The sequence below is a fragment of the Micromys minutus genome (genome assembly GCF_963924665.1).
Source record: "Micromys minutus genome assembly, chromosome: 28".
NCBI classification, from domain to species: Eukaryota; Metazoa; Chordata; class Mammalia; order Rodentia; family Muridae; genus Micromys; species Micromys minutus.
The window spans coordinates 17450636-17472632 of NC_137963.1; the positions used below are offsets into that span (position 1 = coordinate 17450636).

At 37.6% G+C, this 21997-nt stretch overlaps 1 protein-coding gene across 2 annotated transcripts in view; it reads left to right on the forward strand.

The window, feature by feature from the left end:
• PTBP3 (polypyrimidine tract binding protein 3) overlaps positions 1-21748 on the forward strand; it is an 80102-nt gene extending 58354 nt beyond the window's left edge. For both annotated transcript variants that reach the window (XM_080940281.1, XM_080940282.1), the window contains 8 exons: positions 91-265; positions 7074-7151; positions 9493-9632; positions 9865-9898; positions 12559-12651; positions 13554-13770; positions 16385-16462; positions 16607-21748. In XM_080940281.1, the coding sequence (XP_080796407.1) occupies positions 91-265; positions 7074-7151; positions 9493-9632; positions 9865-9898; positions 12559-12651; positions 13554-13770; positions 16385-16462; positions 16607-16739 (948 nt within the window). In that variant the 3' untranslated portion in view covers positions 16740-21748. The remainder of the gene's footprint in view (positions 1-90; positions 266-7073; positions 7152-9492; positions 9633-9864; positions 9899-12558; positions 12652-13553; positions 13771-16384; positions 16463-16606) is intronic.
• The last annotated feature ends 249 nt before the right edge of the window (positions 21749-21997 follow it).

Consider the following 21997-nt stretch of genomic DNA (forward strand, 5'->3'; position numbering starts at 1 on the left):
TGCTGGATTGCCACTGTCTCAGATAAAGAGGCTCCTTGGTTTGTCAGTGTGATCTCAACGAAACACCAGTTTTGTTCTCATCTGCTTTAGGCTCTGGATGGCCAGAATATCTATAATGCATGCTGCACCCTCCGTATTGACTTCTCCAAGCTCACCAGCCTTAATGTGAAATACAACAATGACAAAAGCAGAGACTTCACTCGCTTAGACCTTCCCACTGGTGACAGCCAGCCATCCCTTGAACCTCCTATGGCTGCTGCTTTCGGTGAGTAGTTCCCTGTTCAGTCATGGCAGCTCTTCTGAAGTTACAAGTTTCACATACTTGTATCTGCCTTCTTATGCTCTCTCGGGATTTCTAAGGGAAATCGTGGAACAAATATGCCCATAAATTAAGCCTTAATATAAGGTAGTTCTTTTAGTTCACAAAACACACAGGAGCCGAAATTATGTTCCAACTTATTTTTCTAACATTAACTCATTAGTATTACCCAAAAACTACTTACTTGCTTTAAAATAATTATTAATTATTTTAATGGTAATTTTAAATTACCATTAAAAATTTTGTATGTGCAGATTTCTAAACAAAATTTTGACATTAAGTGCTCTTGAGAAAAATTATTCTTTTTTCAAAGTAATAACTTCTAAATCAGTGTCCTAAATTAGCAATGTCTTTTCCTTAGTCAAAGAAAGCTGATTTTATTCCGTTTTACTACTTTAGCAATAAAATTTTATCTTTGTCTTAGGCTGTGTGCATATTAATGTTTTACATTAAATAGACCTTGAAAATAATTTGCCTTTTAAATTACCTCTGTAAACCTTTAGAATGTCTGAGTAGGAGGTCATCCTGGTTTACATAGTGAGTTCCAAGACATCCAGGGCTATACTAGAGATCATGTCTCAAACAACCACAGAGTTTTAAAAAAAAATACAACCTTTATATAAAGGCAAAAAAATTTTTTTTGATTGGCTACTTTGTACATGTCAATTAATACGTGCCACTTTTTAGTTTTATACCTCTAAAAAGTAAGGTTTATTATTCAGAAAAATTAAATTTTAATAGCCTTATAATTTGTTTTCCTCTTCAAATAACACCTTAGAATATTGTTGGTGCCTAGGGTAGTATTAAATTCATCCACCTTTTGTTTGTTTTTTGAGACAAGGTCTCTCTGTGTAGCCCAGTCTATCCTGAAACTCACTTAGAGACCCACCTGCTTCTGTGCAGTGATTAAAGAATTGTACTGTGATACCTGGCCTCAGTTTCTAAGTGGGAAAGTTAAAGAATTAAAACAACTAATTGGTTTAGCTTGTAGTTCTATTTTAAAGTAAAAGTTTTTGTCTTTCTCATTACCATTTCAGTACAGAGTTAAAGAAATTAGGGCAAATTTAAGCTTGCCAGAACTTGTCTAACAATACAGAATGAGCTTTATTGCAATAATTGAGTGAGTGAGTGTGTGTGTGTGTGTGTGTGTGTGTGTGTGTGTGTTTGTGTCTTCGTGATTAATATGCTCTATTAGTAGGACAAGAGGAGAACCTTTGAAAAATACAGTTAAGAATTGTTTTTTAGTCTGGGTGTGGTGGTACATACCCTTAATCTCAACACTTGAGGCCAGCCAGGTCTATAGATCGAGTCCAGTAGAGCTTGGGCTACACAAAGGAACCCTGTGTGTTTGAGTGCAGGTGGAGAGGGGGTTGTTCTAAACATAAGTTATTAATAAGAAAAGGGTCTATGTTATAAACTTAATTTATCAGATAAAAGTAGTTTTGTGTCTTATATGAAAGTTAGTCTGTTTCTAATAATCTACAGATTCCCTCTGTGCTTGTCTTGGTTTTGGAGATAGTACACTTTCCTTCTTATATGACGTTAAAGATTGTGTGCGCACACACTTGTCATCTTCTGTCACTCTCCACTTTATTTTCTGAGGCACAGACTCCCACTGTACATGGAGCTCACTTAGTCACTGCGCTAGCTGGCTAGCAAGCCCCAGGGATTCTCTTGTCTCTACTCAGGCCTTCATGTTTTCATAGTAAGAACTTTGTGGACTGAGCAATTTTCTTAGTCCCTGTAGTGGTTTGAATATGCTTGACGCTTTTAGGAAGTGTGGCCTTGTTGGAGGAAGTGGGCCACGGTGGGGAGTAGGCTGAAAGACCCTTCTCCTAGTTGCCTATGGGTGGTCAGTCTTCTCCTGGCTTCCTTTTGATGATGTAGAACTCAAGTCCTCCTGCACCATGCCTGCCTGAATAATGCCATGCTCCACCTTGATGATAGTGGACTGAACCTCTGAACCTGCCTTGGTTGTGGTGTCTCTTCACAGCCATGCAAGCCTATCTAAGACAGAAGTTGGTATCAGGAGTGGGGTATTGGTTGATAGGTCTGACTATGCTTTTATTTGGAAGAATGTGGATTTGGGGATTTTGGATTTGGAATGCTTTCAGTGGGGCTTAATGGACTGTCTTAGTAGGAATATGGAAGACTTTGTTGCTGAGGGTGATTGATTTAACTGCAAAAGCGTAGTTCAAAGGGGAATTTTAATATGTGGCCAAGAAACTGGTCTTGTGATATTTTGTTGACGAGTATGACTGCTTTTTGCTACTGTCCAAAGAGCCTACCTGAAGCTAATGTGAATAGGTTTAGATTAATTGCTTTGACAAAGGAAGTCTCAGAAACCCCAGAATAGACTTTGTTCTCTGGTTTAGTCTCATGAAGAGCAGCTTCATGAATCATAACAAGCTTTGAATGAAAAAAATACAAAATGTACTTATCAACTATTAAAGGGCACCAGGAAGTAGAATGGAGCTGGATCCTATGCTCAAGGAGATAAACAGATTAAGGGAGTAGTGACCTTGAAGCAAGATCCCACTCTGCTAAGCTTATTATTTATAAGCAGTCAAACAAGAGACTTATTATTTTCATTTTGACTTTCATTCTGAAATAAAGTACAGTCCAGAAATGGAGAGTACAGCTGTGATTCAGATCTTGAGGAACAGTGGCCATGAAAAGCTTAGGCCTAGGCATGGTGGTACACACCTTCAGTCCCATGAGACAGAGGCAAGCAGATCTGAGTTCAAGGCCAGGTAGGAATAGAGCAAGTTTCAACTAGAGAAAAGCTTAAATCCAAGCGTGGTGGTACAATACCTTTGATGCCAGCATTCAAGAGACATGTAGATCCCTTGAGTTCAAAGTCTATCTACAGAGCAAGTTCCAGGAGAGACAAGCTTAGACAGTATAGGAATTGAGAAAACAGAAAGCTAGTGACAATGTCATAGAAAGAGGGGCCATGTTCCAGCTCCAACAAGCATCAGAACTTGGCAGCTTCTGTCATGTGGCTCTGGCTTTTGAGTCAAAAGTAGAAGAGACTACAGGGACTTGCGATGCTGGTTAGCTGGAGCTAAGTGTTTTCTGAGACCACAAAGAAGTTATGTTCCATAGATAACCAAGGTTGTACCTCATGCTGCAGTTGGACTTGGTAATGTGTAAGAGTTCCTCAGCTGCTACTGGTTTTGAAGGTATAAAGCGGTCATGGAGAGCAGCTGAAGCTTGACACGCTGAGAGGCTAGAATGTCCATTGGTGAGGGTGCAGCCTCAGTTGCTTAATGGCCCAGGCTGCAGGGGTCATGCAAAGAAGCCTGTGAAAGGCTATTGGTGAAGCCTAGTTGCAGCAGAAGACCTCAAAGTATTGGAGAGGCCAGTACCATGGGATGATCACCAAGAACAGCAGCAGCAGTGGAGTGGAGTCAATCAGGACCTAGAGTGCTACAGAGGGCAGAGCTGGGGAAGTGACCAAAACCCTTTGGAGGAGCCCAGAAGATCATGTGTGGATCCCAGACATTGGAATAAAAAGCTGTGAAGTTGACATTGTCTTGGATATTAAGATGTTGAGATATCAGAGCTGTCAAGGAAAGCTGCAACAGGGAGTAGAACCAGATCAGGAGAAAGTTTGTTGCAGACAACAAAGATGAAAGGAGTTAGAGATCTGAAGAGCACTTTGACATCAGACAAGGAGATGCAGATTTTGGAATTTGCCCAGCTGGTTTTTGGTCTTGTTTAGTCTAGTATTTAACTATGATGTTTTAGAATGGTAATGCTGATGTTGGAACCAGATGATCTGCTTTTTGATTGTGATTTTATAGGGGATTACAATTAAGTGATAGGCCAAATCTCAGAAGAGACTTTGAATTTTGGACTTTTAACATTGTTTTGACTGTTAGAGATTGTAAGATTTTTGAAGTTAGTCTTAATGTACTTTTCATTATACTATGGCTAGATGTAGCCCAATAGATTGACATATTTTGGCAAGCTTATGGGGACCAGGGAGTGGAATGTGGTGGTTTGAATATTCTTGGGCCAGGGAGTGGCCCTATAAGAAAATGTGACCTTATTGGAATAGGTGTGGCCTTGCTGGAGGAAGTGTGTCACTGTGGGGGTGGGCTTGGAGACCCTCCTCCTAGATGCCTTGAGGATACTCAGTCTACTGGATTCCTTTGGTTGAAAATCTAGAACTCTTAACTCCTCCAGTGCCATGCCTGCATAGATGCTGCTGTGCTCCCACCTTGATGATAATGGACTGAACCTCTGAACCTATAAGCCAGCCCCAATTAAATGTTGTCCATATAAGAGTTGTCTTGGTCATGGTGTCTTTTTCACAGCCATGCAAACTCTAAGACCACCCCTAATGATATCTTAACATAGTAGTTTTTATCACAATTATTAACATTATTACCGTTTTTCCGTGTGTGTGTGTGTGTGTGTGTGTGTGTGTGTGTGTTTGTGTGTTTGTGTGTGTTAAAGTTATAAAGATACTGATAATGGATATAGTACTGCATGTACCCATTACTCAGGAAGCTGAGACAAGGATTGTGAGTTCAAAAGTAGCCTTATATAAAGAGACCCTGTCTCAAAAACCAATTTTTTTTTAATAACAAAAGAGCATTATTCTAAAGTTTGTAGTATGTTAAGTGACTTTGTCTTAGATAACGTAAGCTGTAGGAATGGCATGAATAACTCCGTTCAGATTTCTCGGTTGTGTTGTGCTGTGCTTGTTCTGTCTTTCCAGTTGTGTCTGTACACACTTACAGTTGTGTCTCCCCCTTGAAACCATCAGACAGTAAATTGCAAATGTGTTAGACTTTACTTCTAAATGCTCAATGTATGTTTACTAAGAAGACAGGGCATCCCAGGATGGCCTTGAGCCTGCCTAAGCTAGGCTTATAAGTTTATAAATTTATAAGCCAATAGGCTTAGCAATCAGTATTCTTAAATAAAATCAAGTTTTTAAAATTAGAAAATTGACACCTACACCACAGCATCTAACCAATAGAACTTTTGAAGTTTTGCCAGTTACAAAAATATTATGTAGCCATTCTTTCTAAAAACTTGGAACAGGCTTATCCACTGAGCCATTTCTCTAGCTCAACAATGAAAACTTCCAGTGGCACTTAGTATGATGGTGGCTTTGTGTGTATCTGTCTGTCTTTATGGTCATATGCATGCACAAATACGTATATTTACTTGCCTGTGGAGGCTATAGACAAGCTTAGGCATCATTATGTAGACTCTATCTACCTCTCTTCAAGACAGTAAGTATCTCATTGGTGTGGGGATTGTCAGTTAGGCTAGGCTGATTGACTGTGAGTCTACTATCTACTGTATCTGCCCACTGAAGGTTGAGTTTCTAAGCATGCCCTGTCAGGCCTAGCTTGATGTGAGTTCTGAGGATCAAATGCTGGTCTTCTTGCTTGTATGGAAGGCACTTTCTCAACCTTCTTTAAAAAGTTAAGTTTTTTAAAACAAATTATTTTGTATATATGAGTACACTGTAGCTGTTTTCAGACACACCAGAAGAGGGCATTAGATCCCATTACAGATGGTTGTGAGCCACCATGTGGTTGCTGGGAATTAAATTCAGGACCTCTGGAAGAGCAGCCAGCCTTTTAGCTCCCATTTGTAATCTCTTAATAATATGAAAATATGTAGGCTGCTTTCAACAGAGTACTCCACCTGGAGAGACAAATGGAAAAAGCTCAGCTTTTGCTTGGTAGGATTTTTTACTATTCCCTGAAAACTATGTTTTGGTTTTGGTGTGTGTGTGGTATAACTCGTGTTGAAAGACGTCTACTTAATTTGGAAGTATTCCACAGGACCCATGGATCACTTTTTTTTTTTTTTTTTCCTATTTCTATTTCTAAGGCTTTGTCTTTCTTTTCCTCATCAGCATAATATTCTCTCTTTCCCTTTAGCCCTGATCACCTTACTGTTTTGTGCCCTTTTACTCAAGTTTTCATCTATAGGCCCCCAGTGGCTAATGCAGCATAATTACTAAGTCTGTATATTGCTTATAATTGTAGGTTTGCCTGGGTGTTTTCAGTTGTGTGTCTTACAGTTGGTCACCTTGCACTTGATTCCTCCATTGGAACTGCTTTGTTTTATTGATAGTCAAGGCTTCCTAGAGAAGATGCTGGCATTGTTTGTTTAGACTACACAGAGCACTCACAGTACTTTGCAGTTACATACTGTGTAGCTCAAACTTTCCCCTAACGTCCAGAGTGAAGCCTCTAGGACTTCTCCATAGTCCACTTTCTGGGTTATATGACGGGAGGACCCTCAGCATGTGAATTTCTGTAACTCATTCTCAGTGACAAATATTTGATCTCATATTGCTTGTTTAAACAGAATCGCGCGGTGTAGCCCAGGCTCGCCTTGAAATCTATGATCTTGCTGTTTCAAAAATGGAATTAAAAGCACATGCCAGATTGTCTATTTTTTTTAATTGATCGGCCAAGTACTCCTTCAACACAGTACAGTTTAACAAGCATTTGATGTCTTTTCATATTAGGAAAAAAATGCTCTAGGTAGACACCAGAATCATCCTAGTCCAGACTCCATTAGCAGCTAAGCTTCATCCTTGAACCCAGTTGGAAGGTCTCAGCCTTTGGAGGTAGCAGGAGCTTTCTGTACTTTCGGGATTACCGACTGACCTATATGATTCCATCTTCAGTTCCATTTATAGCATATTTCACAGTGTGTCGATAACATACATATAGCAGGCAATATATTTATTACAGCTTTTTCTTTACAGGTGCACCAGGTATAATGTCCTCTCCATATGCAGGGGCTGCTGGATTTGCCCCAGCCATTGCATTTCCTCAAGCAGCAGGTGAGTTTTTTCAGGTTGAATTTGAAATGAATCTTCAAATGAGATTCTTTGTTTTCTAGGAGCTTATGAAATTCGGACAACTTAAAATAAAGGCATTAGGTATAATAAGCATGCAGTAACTGTATGTACAACATCTTTACATTTATAAATAATTCTCGTTTCACTGTGTACTCCAGTAATTCCACTGTGTGTCATGAATCACTTAGTTAACTATGGGTTAACTACATTAAACTAGTAAACTGTTAAACCCATGGCAGGTTGTTAGATAAGGCATATGATCTTCTTGCTTCTTTCTTTGTTGATAAGCTTGTTATGTGTTGAACAAACCAGAGTTTTACTCGTCTTTGTGTCTTCACATTTGAGAGAAACATAGCCGGTAAAGCCGTAAACACTGAACATCTGTGGAGAATGTTTTACCTTTGTGAGTTCTTAATAGTACCAATGCAGGGTATGTATCACATCTAATTCAGGGGATGCGATTTTTTCTGGGGATGTTTATGGAATAATAATTATTATTCCTGGAATAATTAACAAGTAGGAACTAGCTCTGGCTGTCCTGGAAATCACTATGTAGATCTGTCTGATTTTTGCCTCCCCTAAGTGCTATGATGCCACCACCACCCAGCTTTATGATTTATTTTTTTAATCATATACTTTATGGTCTTATCTCCATAAATAAAACAGGTTTGTAATTAAGTGGTATGCTATGAACCTGATCATATATTAACTGATTTTCAACTGTTTGTGAACGTAATAGCTGTATTCTACACCTACCGTATTGCAGCTTCTCTCCAGCAATTACTTTTGTATTCTAATGTTCTAATTCTGGACATTTTAGTTACTGTCTCTCTATTGGGCAGAATAGAATTAACTGAAAAGAAGACTGATTTTGAGAATAAAGTTTAACTCCTAGTTTGTTTGGTGGTTTAATACGTTGTAATACATCTTTATGTGACCATTCTGGCTATTTTTAGAACAAAAAACAGAAACAAGACAAAACATAAAAACCCCCATAGAGTTTGCTTTTAGAATCTCTTAGAGTGTAATTTTTGTTCGTTTGGAAGTGAAAGATTTGTTTTTCTTTGTTTCAGATACTTTGTTTAGACACACTGTAGTTTTAAAACACAATGAATAATAGACACTAAGGAGTATGAGAAAAATTAATGAATGTTTAATTTGATGAGACTTGTAAGGCTAAGTAAGTAGGGCACACACTGTAGCTCTACTTTTAGCTGATATATAGCCCACTGTAGGTATTAGCAAAATTGCATCTTTAGATTAGAAGGGTGTGAGAAGGAGATCGTATGAAGGAGAGATAAATTAAGTTAGTTGTGGTTGTGCACTTCTCCAGCTGAAGCACTCAGGAGGCTGGATCTTTGAGTTCTAGGCCAGCTAGAGATACAAAATTGAATCTCCCACCAAAAGGCATTCTATTGATGAGTGGGAAAAAGAATGTTAAACGGAAAGAAGCACATTGAAGCTGGGGCACATCATGGCTAGTGACAGTGTTTGCCTAGTGCTTAGGACCTGGTTTCATTCCCTGTCTTGAAGATAAATAAGTAAAGAGTTGTCTCCTTTTATAGGATCAGAGGTTTCTATACCCTTAAAAGGTATACTGAAAGTATACTTTAAGTATATTCTATATAGTTAAAGCAAAGCTGTAAATAGTGGGACTAACGAGACAGTTCGGTTTAAAATTAGTACATCAGCCTTTTCAGTAGTTCAAGAATACCTAGGGCATTAAAAGTCTGAAATTCTGTTACAAAATACGATAAATTATTACTTTACAGGGTTAAAAGATGCTTTCCCATGTAAGCTATTATATAGTACTACCCAGCATACATCTTTGACACTTCTGTTGAAGGGCTATGCATGTGTATACCACCTTGATAGTTTTGAATATGAAAATTACATTTATTTGACATAAAGATGCTGGATAGAAAAATGTTTGTAGATAATAGGTCCTCTGAGACGCCTGGGTTTTTGTGGTGGGGAGCGGAGGGCAGAAGGTTGAGACAAGGTTTCCACTGTCCTGGTCCTCACTCTGTAGACCAGTTGGCCTAGAACTCACAGAGATCCACCACTGCCCAGCTTCCTACCTGGTTGCTAAGACCATTGAGTCCAGCTGCTCTGTGGTGCACAGTATGAATGGTATTAATTATGAATAATGTCAACAAATAGTCCTCTCATCCTTCATTAGACTATGGGAAGCTGGCCTTGGAAAACCTTTAGGATTAATCCTGACACTTTTTATGTTTACTTCCTTGGCTTAAGTTCTGTCCTATCAAATGTTATTCTTCAGATGAGTAGAATATAAGAAACACTGTTGGTGTTTTCAAAGGTCTGTCTGTCTCGGCTGTTCCTGGAGCCCTTGGTCCTCTAACACTCACCTCCTCTGCTGTCAGTGGAAGGATGGCCATTCCTGGGGCAAGTGGTATACCAGGGAATTCTGTTCTGCTGGTCACCAACCTCAATCCTGACGTGAGTGGAAAACTGATCCAAGTCTTTCAGGAAGTGGGATGGTGGGTTCATATACAGAGTCCAGCTTTGTGTTACAATGCTGAAGTTTGTTTTAAGAAATTTAAATGAAAATTGTCAATAGGTTATATAGAAGCATAAACAGTGCTGTAATAGAATAAATTGTCTTTATATTATTGTAAATAGTTGGTTTTAAGTTGTGCTATATTTAGTTATATTTTGTTATCCTTTTCAGTTTATCACACCGCATGGGCTTTTTATCCTATTTGGTAAGTTTTTTTTTAATTGTTTTTAATATTATCTGTGATTGTGAAATGAGTGTATTTTATTCATTTAGAAATTCTTGTTTGCAGAGTGGAGGCTGGGAAGGGGGACAACACTTGAAATGTAAATAAATGACATAACCAGTGATTTTAAAAAAAGGAAATACTTGTTCATTACTTTTGTATGCTTTGTAATATGTGTGACACTGGAGCTAGAGCGAAGACTCTAACCAGGAAAACCAAGATGGTAAGTGGTGATCCAAGCAGGGAGAGCTTACCTAACTGACTCACTAGAAATGCTAAGTAAGCTGACGTGCTAAAAATTAGGATGAGTCACCCCAGGAGACATAGTGAGTGCATGTCTGCACCAGTACAAGTGAGAGATTTCCTGCAATATGGAATGTACAGGAAAGGAAGCCCAACTGAGTAGAAAACAAACATGCTGAACTGGGACTGGCGAGTCATAACGTATTTATAAAGTATAGGAAGAAATTTGGTTCCATAAGGAAAATAAATAAATGGGTAAAGCATACCACTTTAAGCAAGACTTTGAGGTGTGATTTTGTTTTTAGAGTACTGGGAATCAAACCCAGAAACTTTTCTGTGCTATGCAAGAACCGCGCTACCAAATCTCACCCTGGTTTTTCTCAGGCTAGTGACACCCTTAAAAAAAAAGAGAAGCTTGGAAACTTTATAACAGTCTCTCCCTCTCAGTTAAAAGCATAATAATTAAGCATGTATTCTAGCTTCATGGGATTAATTATTTATACATCAGTCTTTTATTATACTCATATGCAGTTTAAACACACAAAAATGAGAACAGTAAAATGAGCGGTACTTCAAAAATTAAAATCGTAATTAGAAATAGAAAGTTCGGGGCTGGAAAGATGGCTCAGTGGTTAAGAGCACTGAGTGCTCTTTCAGAGGTCCTGAGTTCAACTTCCAGCAACCACATGGTGGCTCACAACCATCTGTAATGGGATCTGATGCCCTCTTCTGGTGTGTCTGAAGACAGCTACAGTGTACTCATAAGTAAATAAATCTTTAAAAAAAATAGAAAGTTCAAATGGAAATGTTGCGTTTTTGCTGTACTTCTTGCACTAATATTTTTATCTGAATCCAGACCTTTTTGATATGCTTTACCTAGAAAACATGTTTTCCTGTTAGCAGATTTTGAAAACTGTTGTATTTGAATGTCTAACAAATAGGCCAGGTGCTCATTTCCAAACTCTGTAAATGGTAATGGTTGTTTTTTCAGACCTAGAGGTCGAACCTGGGACCTTTGCTTGTTAGGCAAAATATCAACCATTGAAATGGAGTCTCTTTTTTTCAGCCCAGTATTTCTGCCTTGGTCAGAAAATAGCTAGGGTTACAGCATGCTGCACTGTACTTTGCTGCATGAGGCTGTGAAGTTTTAGGGTTTTTTTTTTGTTTGTTTGAAAGTGGAGATATGGTGCAATGGTTAAGAGTGGATATTATACCTGCTTGCCTATTGAATTCAGGTACTTATTAAAATTTTTATTATTTTATTCATACATGATGTATGTATGAGTTCACATGTGCTGCTGCATACATGTACATACGAATGTTAAAGAACAACACTAGGGTCAGTTCTTTCCTTTTGCCTTTTTTGGTTTTTTGACAAAGGGTTTCTGTGTGGCCTTGTTGTTCTAGAACCCATTCTGTAGACCAGACTGGCGTTGAACTGAGAAATCTGCCTGCCTCTGTCTCCTGAACACTGCGATTAAACATGTGAGCCATTCATGCCTACCTGTATTTCGTTTTTGTTTTTTAAATGTCTACTTCAGCTTCTTGTCATTTTTTATTAGAAGGGCTGTAGATTCAGAATACTTGATTCTTTTTGTTTGTTTTAAGATTCATCTCTAAGTTAAATGTTGTCTTTAGTTGCTAGAAAACTAACCTTTTCTTTGTGTGCCTTGAAGGCATTTGTAGCCAGGCTCTTAGAATTAGAAGTGTAGTGATAATGCCTCTCTGCATCTGTGACGCCAGTGATAATCTGAGCTGTAGGAACTGCAGACTATGATGGGACATGGGACCAGGGGTGGGTGGAGGGTGATGGAAAAGGGCTTTCTTAAACGGTAGGCCCTCCTGTCTTTCATTATTATACAGTGAACGTTCATAAGATGTAATTTTTCTTGTTAGTCTTTCTTTTCACGCTGAAATTATTTTCCCTTTTGTGATAGATGACTGTGGGAACCACTAATAATAAACAAATAACTTGTATGGTAAGATGAGCTAGGTGTTCGGTAGATGTTGAGTCCCTAGGAGAGCTATGATGGTAAGGATAGAAATGGACTGTTGAGAGCTTGGTACACCATAAATTCCAAAGATGCTGGGGATTGGCTGAAAGTTGTCAGAAGCTGGTATCTGACTGGAGCGATTGTGTACAAAGTGTGCATTTCTCTTTAGCCAAGGTTACCCAACGCTAGAAATAGAAAGGTGTGGCAGGGATTGGATCCGTTGGGGAATGTACTGGATGTGATGTGTTTCTGAGACATCTGGGACAGCTTGAGAACTTGTTACAACAGTATTTATAAAATTGCCATGGCATGGTATGTGGCAAGTAAAAGAAACCTGTGGATACAGTGACAAAATTACTCTGCAGCCAGGCATTTAAATTCAGTGCTGTGTTTTGCTTTCATTAGGAGTGTATGGGGACGTGCATCGAGTGAAGATCATGTTTAACAAGAAGGAGAACGCCTTGGTACAGATGGCCGATGCGAGTCAAGCCCAGCTAGGTACTGACAGTGGTGACGCCCGTTTGCATGTTCCTTCCGAGTGAGCACTGTAGAATGGGAACGATGGAGTTCTGAGGCAGCTCTTCCTTATGGTAGTTTTCATCATCAGCTGCACCTGCTTCACTGGAGGCTCTGAGGTTCATTGTGTCAACACATCACACATTGTCCGTGCTCACAGCTTGGACTCTAGGACTTTCTCCCATTTACTTTAAAGTAATAAACATGTCTCTCCCCCACCCCCCCCCACTTGTTTATATGGGTCTTCTGGGTTTTTTGTTTTGTTTTGTTTTTTTGTAAACTGAAAAATGAGAAGAAACAAGTATTTTCCAAGTTAAATTTTCTAGAACTGTTGATTAATGTAATATTTTTGGCAAATTTACTAATAATGGTACAAGAACATGCTTTTCCCAGACATTAAAGTATAGCTACTCACATTTCTTACAACCGTTCCTTGAGGGTTCCCATGCTTGTAGCTTCCTGGCTTTCTGCTCAGAAGTTACTTTAGTTGTGTTAATTTTTAATTGCTTTTATTATAAAGTAAAGTTATTTAATACATGTTCCTATCTGCTCTTGAAGTGCTTTTGATTCCTAAAGTTTTATGTGTATGGGTATTTTGTCTGCATATTTGTCTGTGTACCACATGTGTGCCTGTTGCTCGCAGAAGTCAGAGACGGTTTGAAGTTTGCGTGTGTATGCTGATCGTTGAGCATGGGTTCTCTGGGAAAGCAGCAAGTGCTCCTAACCCATGAGCCATCCCTCTCTCTAGCCCCCGATCTCCTGATTCTTAAACCTTCAAACTGATTACAATTTTAAATGACTAAATTTTTTTAAATGGTCACATATTTTTTGAGCATGTTAATCTTAATACTCAAAAGTTTTCCTATTTCCTTCCTATCGGACAGCCATGAACCACCTGAGTGGTCAGAGGCTCTATGGGAAAGTACTTCGTGCTACACTGTCCAAACATCAGGCCGTCCAGCTCCCTAGAGAGGGGCAAGAAGACCAAGGTCTGACCAAGGACTTCAGCAATAGTCCCCTGCATCGCTTTAAAAAACCTGGCTCAAAGAACTTCCAAAATATCTTCCCTCCGTCAGCCACACTGCATCTTTCCAACATTCCGTATGTATCTAATAAATCATTTAGGTGATTAATCTAAGGTAACAAAAGCCATACAACCTTCTGAAACTTAATAATTATCTTGGTTGATAACTTCTTTTATGTACCATCATATTCCAAGGATCCTGTATTTCTAGTCATGTCCTTAAAAGTGAAATTATCAGCATTTGAGGATTTTCAAATAAGTAGTTTTAATTGGTTGGTTCTGTGTTTAAAGAGGACATAAAATTGGTAGACATTTGTGTGTATGCGGTATAAATTCATACATTACCTGTGCTGCTTTGGATGCTTACAGCAGAGATTGTAAAGTCCACACAGCATGAGATACTTAGACTCTGAGCCTTCAAAGAAAACATTTATTGTAATTCCCAAATATTAAAAAAGTTAGCAATTTTTGTCTATTTTAAACTTACTCATGAAAGGGGAAGCCTTGGGATAGTGCTAAAAGTTGTGGGAATGTATTTGTATATTTATGTGTGTACAGTTTAAAAACTAAGGGAATGGATGAGTCAAGTTTGGAACCTAATTATAAGAACATGAACTAATGAGTAAAGAAAAATAACATTTCAAATAGTATTGACTGCTTCAGATTTTCTGTTGGTTTACAGTCAGGCTTGATGGGAATTTTTTTATCTAAATTAGGCAGTAAAATCAAACTTCATACTAATTATACAAATAGAGAAGTCATTTTAAGAAACTCTTAAAGGAGTCACTTTAAGAAACATTCTTAACATACATGGATTTAAAAGTAAATCAACAGAGCAGTGGTAGCGCACATTTAATCCCAGCACTCAGAGAGCAGAGACAGGTGGATCCCTGAGTTCAAGGCCAGCCTGGTCTACAGAGTGAGTTCCAGGACAGCCCCAACTACACAGTGAAAACCTGCTTTGAAAACCAAAAAGTATAAGCTCATTGCTGTCCACTATCTAAATGAACCTGTTATTTTTAAGTGTATGTTTGTATGTGTGTTTGGTTAGTTGGTTGGTAGGTTTTTGTCTTGTTTTGTTTTTCAGTGTCTACACCCAGGCCTCATATATGGTCAGCAAGTTCTCTACTATTGAGCTAGACACCCATCTTTTTGTTGTTGTTGTTGTTGTTGTTGTTGTTGTTGGCGCTTCTGAAACTTGAGACCTTCCTATTTTGTCTTCTTGACTAGCTTAGACCGCTGCCCAGTTTATTTGTTCCTTAAATATAGCACATTATGTAGGAGCTGGTCACATTATAATTTGCATAGACATTATAGGTGAAGAAATACTAGTATTTATAAGTTCTGTGCTAGTGTTTTACACGTCTCACTTCATTTTATCTCAACAACCTGTTTTAAAAATTAATTTTTATTTCATGTGCATTGGTGTTTTGCCTGCATATTTGTCTGTGAGAAGGTATCGGATCTCTTGAAATTTGAGTTACAGACTGCCATATGTGTGTTGGGAATTGAACCTAGGTCCTCTGGACCCAGTGCTCTTAGCCTCTGAGCCATCTCTCCAGTTCCTATAACATCTTTTTTTTAAATCAAAACTTTATATAACAAATACATAAATTTTGACTGTTGTAAGTTTATTATGCAGTGTACATTCTCGTTAAGTAATTCATATTGTTTTGTAATTATTGATTCCTATCTGCATCACCATCATCCCATCATCCAAGTGGAAAGTGTCCCACTAAGCAGTCACACTCCACATTTCTGTGAGCTCTAGTCTGGTCGCTAACTGTTCTACCTTGATTTATCAGCTTATCTATAATAACCTCTGAAGCAGTCATTAGGTTCAGTTTATTGATGGTACTCACACTTAGAAGGATCATTCATTCCAAAGGATATATAAATGAGAAAGAACTCAGTGTAAGCACAGCTCTGTTTCCTTGAAGAATCTGATAGCTTTTCATCATGTGACTGTAATAGACCACACCATGTTAGTTGTTATAACACTAGATAACATTACTCCTAAACACAGCATAGTAATAAATATTTACTGTCTCATACTTCTAATCAGCAATTTAGCGGTGGCTCAGCTGATCTCTGAGGCTGTGCTTAAAATACCAGACAAAGGAGTACCAGAGAATACAGCTCAGTGGTAGAATTTGTACTTTTCATGTGAAAAACCTGCTTTCAGTTCTTGGCACATACTGCTGTTTTTGGCACATACTGCTGTTTCTATGATAGTCTAAGGGTTTCAGAGGACATGTCACTGTAGTGTGAGAGAATAGTCAGGATGTAAATATTTAGAGGTGAAAGTAATTAGGGACCATTGCAGAGATTGGGTATCCCACGTGTGTTTTGAAACCTTGGAAACTATAGAAAGTGTATAATTCTAGGCTATAGCAGGTAAGCCAGACTGGGTGTGGAGCTTTGTTATTACTGTTAATTACTAATGCCAGCAGTGTGAGAATAATAATCACTTTGAAAAAATACCTACAGTTGTTATTTTTTACTTTTGCTTTATATACTCTCACCATCTCCAGACGTGTATGTATGTGTATGTATCAGTCCTGACTGTTCTGTGATTCAGAAGATATTGTTGGGGATGTAAAGTAGTCTAGAAATTAATGACAGCCAAAGCGCATCGTTGATTAGTTTGCAAGTGGGGCTAATGTAGTTGACACTCTGATATTTTCACAGTCCTTCTGTGACAATGGATGATCTGAAGAACCTGTTCACAGAAGCTGGATGTTCAGTGAAGGCTTTTAAGTTCTTTCAGTAAGTCCTTGCTTTCAAAAAATTAATTCATATTTTATTTACCATGGATTGCTCTTTGTTTTTTAAAGTAGTTTAGCAAAGTCCAAAGGAGAAAGTTTAAAAGCAGCATTAATTCTAAGTATTTTGTGTATTTTGTCATTTTAGGAAAGACCGTAAGATGGCTCTCATTCAGCTGGGATCTGTGGAAGAAGCAATCCAGGCCCTTGTTGAGCTTCACAATCATGATCTGGGAGAGAATCACCACCTCAGAGTTTCCTTCTCAAAATCCACCATCTGATCTTTCTGTGAAGTTCTCTCCTTATACTGGACCATGGTTTCTATAAAACCCTCAGGCAGACTGAAGCAGCTCTAGACCAGTCTTGCCTCTTCACAACAGTGACTCTTTTGGAGTTTGATTGATATTCAAGTACATTCAAAAACAAGAGATATTCCTTTTTTTTCCCCTCTCATTTTCCCCACCAGTGTATGATCAAAAGTTTGTTTTTCCTTTGTATTGTGGTTTCTATGAAAATAACTTTCAGGAAAATATTTTTTAAATAATTTAATTCCCAGAATTAGATTTCAAAAGGACAGAGTTTCTTTATGTTTGGGTCCAGAACAGCCTTACATGACATTTCTAAATTCCTTTGTACTTTGAGAAATTTAAACATACAGACTTTTACAATTTTTTCATGTAATTTAAATCACCTACAACTAAGTTTTTTACTTTATGATTCAGAAGTTTCCCTGTAGAAAATGACATTCATTCACTTAGAAAAATTATACCAGATATTTGTATAACTCCAGATGGTTATACATAACTACATGGAGTTATATTGGAAACAGGTTTATATAAACATGCATGCTGTCTTTCAGATTTCTTTTTTTCCCCCACTGCATTACACTCCTTTGAATAATGCATATCTTCTCTTTTTAAGACTATTTGGAAAAGCAAAGTGTTGCAATTGTCCCCAGGGAAATAGAGGTGAAATTCATCCTGGATCTATTACAATATCAGCATAATTAGTCATTTTAGAAAAAAAATCATGTTTTAAATTTCAAAATGACATTTGTCTAGTAATGTAATGTGATCTTGGAAAATTTTAAAAGAAAAATAATTCTACTTTTTTATAATTGTTTTCAGATAAAAAGTTTACAGTCTTAAGGAAAATATTCAGGTCTATCATATGGTTTGACAGATTTTTTAAAAGTTATTTTTGGTAAGGTCTTCTTTTAGAAAAAAAAATCTCAAGGGTTTTTTGTACCACTATAATCTCTAATAACTCAGAATTACTGTGTATTTACTTAATTTCTTATTATGTGCCTTATTATGTGCTTAAGATAAAATAGATTAGAATTTTATCTAAATAGCTAGAAAGATAAATTGTGGGCTTGGTGAGCAGTCTGTTCTTTCTTCCCTGGCTTGGATTTTAGGGGTTTTGGTTGTTTTTGTTTTTACTTTTTTCATCGCAATTTTAAGTGGTTTTCAATAAGTAATAGTTTCTATTCAGATTTTTGGTGCTTTGGGATAGTGAAGGGTGAGTGGTTGGGAATAAATAACTCAGTGTGCACCTGTAGGCCTCTGTGTCATGACTGTTGGTGTGGCCTGAAGTCAGAGCTGTACAGCTGCCGCCTCGGCTCTGTGTCTGTCGAACCTGCCCTGTCTCAGGATTACTGGACTCTTTCTCAACACTCAAGTGAGAACTTGATTTCCTTTGTTAATGCAACTTCATTACAGATGGCCCACAATGTTTGGAGTATGAGAAAGTGGGTTATTTTTTATATTCTGGCCCTCTTACTGTTTCGGTTGAATGTGTAAAAGTACATATTAATGTTGCTTCAATGATTGTGTCATGTAAAATTATTCTTTTTAATATGAAACTGCTTTCGTTAATTATTTCTTCAATGCTTGAATGGTTTTTAAAATACAGAATTTGTCAGAGGGATCAATTTTGTTCACCCCTACTCACTCTTAATAATCTCAGAGTGGATCATCTCATCTTTGAAAAAGTATCTCAGTCCTTACTTTCAGCCATTAATTTGAACCTTCTTTTTTTTTCTTTTTAAAGAAAGGAAGACAGTTTTTATAGAAGCTGAAGGAGATAATATAGGTTGGTTAAAGTCAAGTCAGAATTCCCTCAATACAGAGCAACTGTTGATAGGCTCAGCAGGGAAATGCTAGATTGGGTTTCAGATGGGTCACCCTTCATGTTGACTGAATAGTTAAGTGTGGTGATTTTCCACTGGGTGTTTTCCCACTTATATTTCAGGTGTTTTTTCACCTGACTATTGAATAAGGGAGGGAAAAAAAATTAGGACTGTCTCCTCAAATTTGCTTTTTTTCCTCACACAGAAATTATATTTATATCAGTGTCATCTTAAATTGGATTGCTTCCTTTGTTTTGAGTTGGGAACTACTGTGTAATTTATTAATTCATAACATCCAGCATAAGTGTAGCAAAAGTCATTGAGAACAGAGGGAATCACACTGGTGTTGAGTGTAATTCTCAAGTAGGGATGGCCTTTAAATTTGAGAGAGAACATTGAAATCCTTTTCAGGGATTTGTGTAGATGTGTGTGCGTGTGTGTATATAAATAAGTGTATATACATACATATACTCTCCTAATGTTATAGATACATATGCACATTACGTACATTTTAATTTATTGACAAAATTAACAATGATTTGGAACGTAGGATATGCTTGTTTTAAAAGAGCATGTTTGAAGCCATCAGATTGTGTCTAAAATTAGCTGTAGCAAATGGATGCTGTCCATATTTGAACTCTTTACTGTTTGAATTATAGAGGTCTACAGTATTTGTGTTGGCATAGTTTTAAATATCAGGGTGGTGGAAAAATTCGATCTATGTAATTTTATTTTGGCATGCGCTTATTCAGTATCTTTTAAGCAGTGGTTTATTTGTGCTGTTGATCTGTGATGATGCCTTGCTGAGTTAATTTACTTTATTTTTCACTTTTCAGGGTAGCCTAACTTTTACAAAGCATATATATTCAGGACTTAAGAAAATAGCAGTACACATTTAATAATAGTGTTGTATATCAAGATGTTTTACTTTGGGATCTTGATGTGTTTTGTGACGGATGAGAATATACAAATCATGTATTCTGTTAATTGACAATTTGTTAGAATTTCAGGATTACCTGGTATCCCCATAGACTGTCATGAGATCTTTGGAACTCAATACTAGAAGCAGCTCTTTGTAGCAGTGTTTGCACTGAATGTTTCAGAGTCACAGTTGCGGTCTTTTTAATTCCTTCCTCGTCTTCTCCTATTGTGGTGTTTAAGGGTCCTGTTGCTGTTTTGGAATTAGCCCTTATGATCCAGGCATAGCAGCACACCACTGCAATGGAAGCACTGGAGGAAGCTGAGGCTTGTGACTTTAAACCCAGCCTGGACCGCAGGCTGTGCTTCAATACTAGTTCCTATTACGGAAGACCCTGTGCCCTCCCCTCCCCCATTAATCTACTGTCAACTTTTCAGTCTTTGTGTCCTCAGGCAGAGCATTTACTTGGGTATATTACTGTGCAGTTCCTCGTCTGGTCCCATTAAATATTTCTGGATAGAAAAACGGCAAACTCCGAAAAATAATGATCTTTTGTGCCTCAGTGAATCTACTTGTAACCTTAGAAATCTTGTCTCTTAGAAAACCCAGTGTGTACTGCTATTTTTAAAACCAAAAAGCATGACTATGATCGGAGCATTTCTCTCAGCCTTTCCTTTGTCTTGATCTATTGTCAATGCAAATAAAACTGCCAGACTTAAAATACTCACTGTTGTGCTAAAACAAACACAATTTAGGTTGTATATAACTTTGCAGTGTAACTCAACTGTCTCTTCAAGGATTGTGTTAGGTATAAGACTGTTTGCAGTCCTTTTTCAGAGCAAATCCTAACAGGTACTTGTGAATTGTTTAAAAAATAGAAAACTACAGAAATTTTAATTTGGGGCAGGGGCTTAAAGGGAAAAAAACAAGACAGGACCAAAGTTTATGTGCCTTCTTCAGTAGTCTTAATTGACCTTTTCTTCCTATTTGAGACTAAGGTAGCATTGGTATTTTGGTTTCAGGAAATGTATCTACTATATAGATTAAGAGAATACTGTCCCACCAAATGGTCATAAAAGCAGATGGTTATAACTTTTCTATAAAGTTACACTTTCGCCTTCAGCATATAGTGCAGAGCAATATACCAGTTCAGGAGCAGCTCTGCTCTGTCTGCGGCCACCTTAGCTTTCCAGCTGTCAGGGACCTTGGTGTTAAAAGCAGTCACAGCTGAAAGCTTCTTACGGCAAACTTCACTTAACACTGTCAACAGAGTTCTATTGTCATGTTCTTTGTAGTAGTTGTAAGAACAGGTATTTTAGGTAGGAGATTTTTGTTTTGTTTTTATGTCATTAAGACTGTCATACTCTAGTCGTTTTTTTGTTGGTTGGTTGTCTTTTGTAGTTTGTTTTTCCCTTGCCACTCATTGTTACCAGATCTTTACAAACACATCCCATATCTAGGAAGTACTAATTACAAAGATTGCTGAGACCACACCAAGTTTTACATTGAAAGTTCACCTCATTGCTCTGACCAAAGACTGCTTGTTCTGGTTTTAACTCATCGGTGGAACTCTTTTCTGAAAATGATCCCATGCAAAGCAGCCTTGACTTTTCATTTCCTATGGGAGAATAGACTGCTTAGAGAAAATGGGAGTTCACTATGAACAGAGTAGGACAGCAAAGATGGAAGGTCATCCTCAGTGCTGTATTTGAGGGGAAATAGCACAGCTAGAAGCCTCTAATGTCCAGTGTCTTACATGGTCTGTTCATAAAATTCCCTTTTTCTACTTGTAAGAATGTTCATCTAACAGAAGAAAATGCTGTAAATATTTGTAACAACATTTTTAAAAACCAGGCCAAAAAGGAAAAAAAAAAAAGGTTTTCGGGAACAAGTTAATATATAAAGTGGTTTTATATAAAACAGCGATTGTCTTGTATATTTTGATAAGCAGCAGTACCAGATTTCATTTGTAATACAGTTTGTGGTATTGGAAGAAAAGGATTCTGTGATTGTCTTAAGTGAATTATGTTATAAATGCAAAGAGGAGAAAATATTAAAAACCATATTTTCTAACTGTGTAGTGCATGGTTAATTCAAGCTCTGTACACTACAATATTGATTTCATTTCCCCTTGGTTTGTATATTTGATAACTGTTCCTTGGAATCTCAGTCTCTTTTCCTAACACATGCAGCATTGTAGCATGCCTTTTAATAAATGTCATGGCATCTCCACTCCTTAAGATTTCTCTGTGTTCTCGTCTGTACTTTGGGTTCCCCTTTGTCTTACTGTAATTCCAAGGATGTCGTATTTTCTTTTTTCCCTCATGGCCACACATCTCAATTCATACTGGATAGCAAGTACTTAAACAACTTTAAACACTGGGATTTAAAGAAAAGCCAAAGTCATCTGTTCTTTGGGTATAATTCTCATTTTAAGGAGCAAAGCACTTTATTTTTAATGCACTGCTTTGTTAGACATCCTCCAGTGC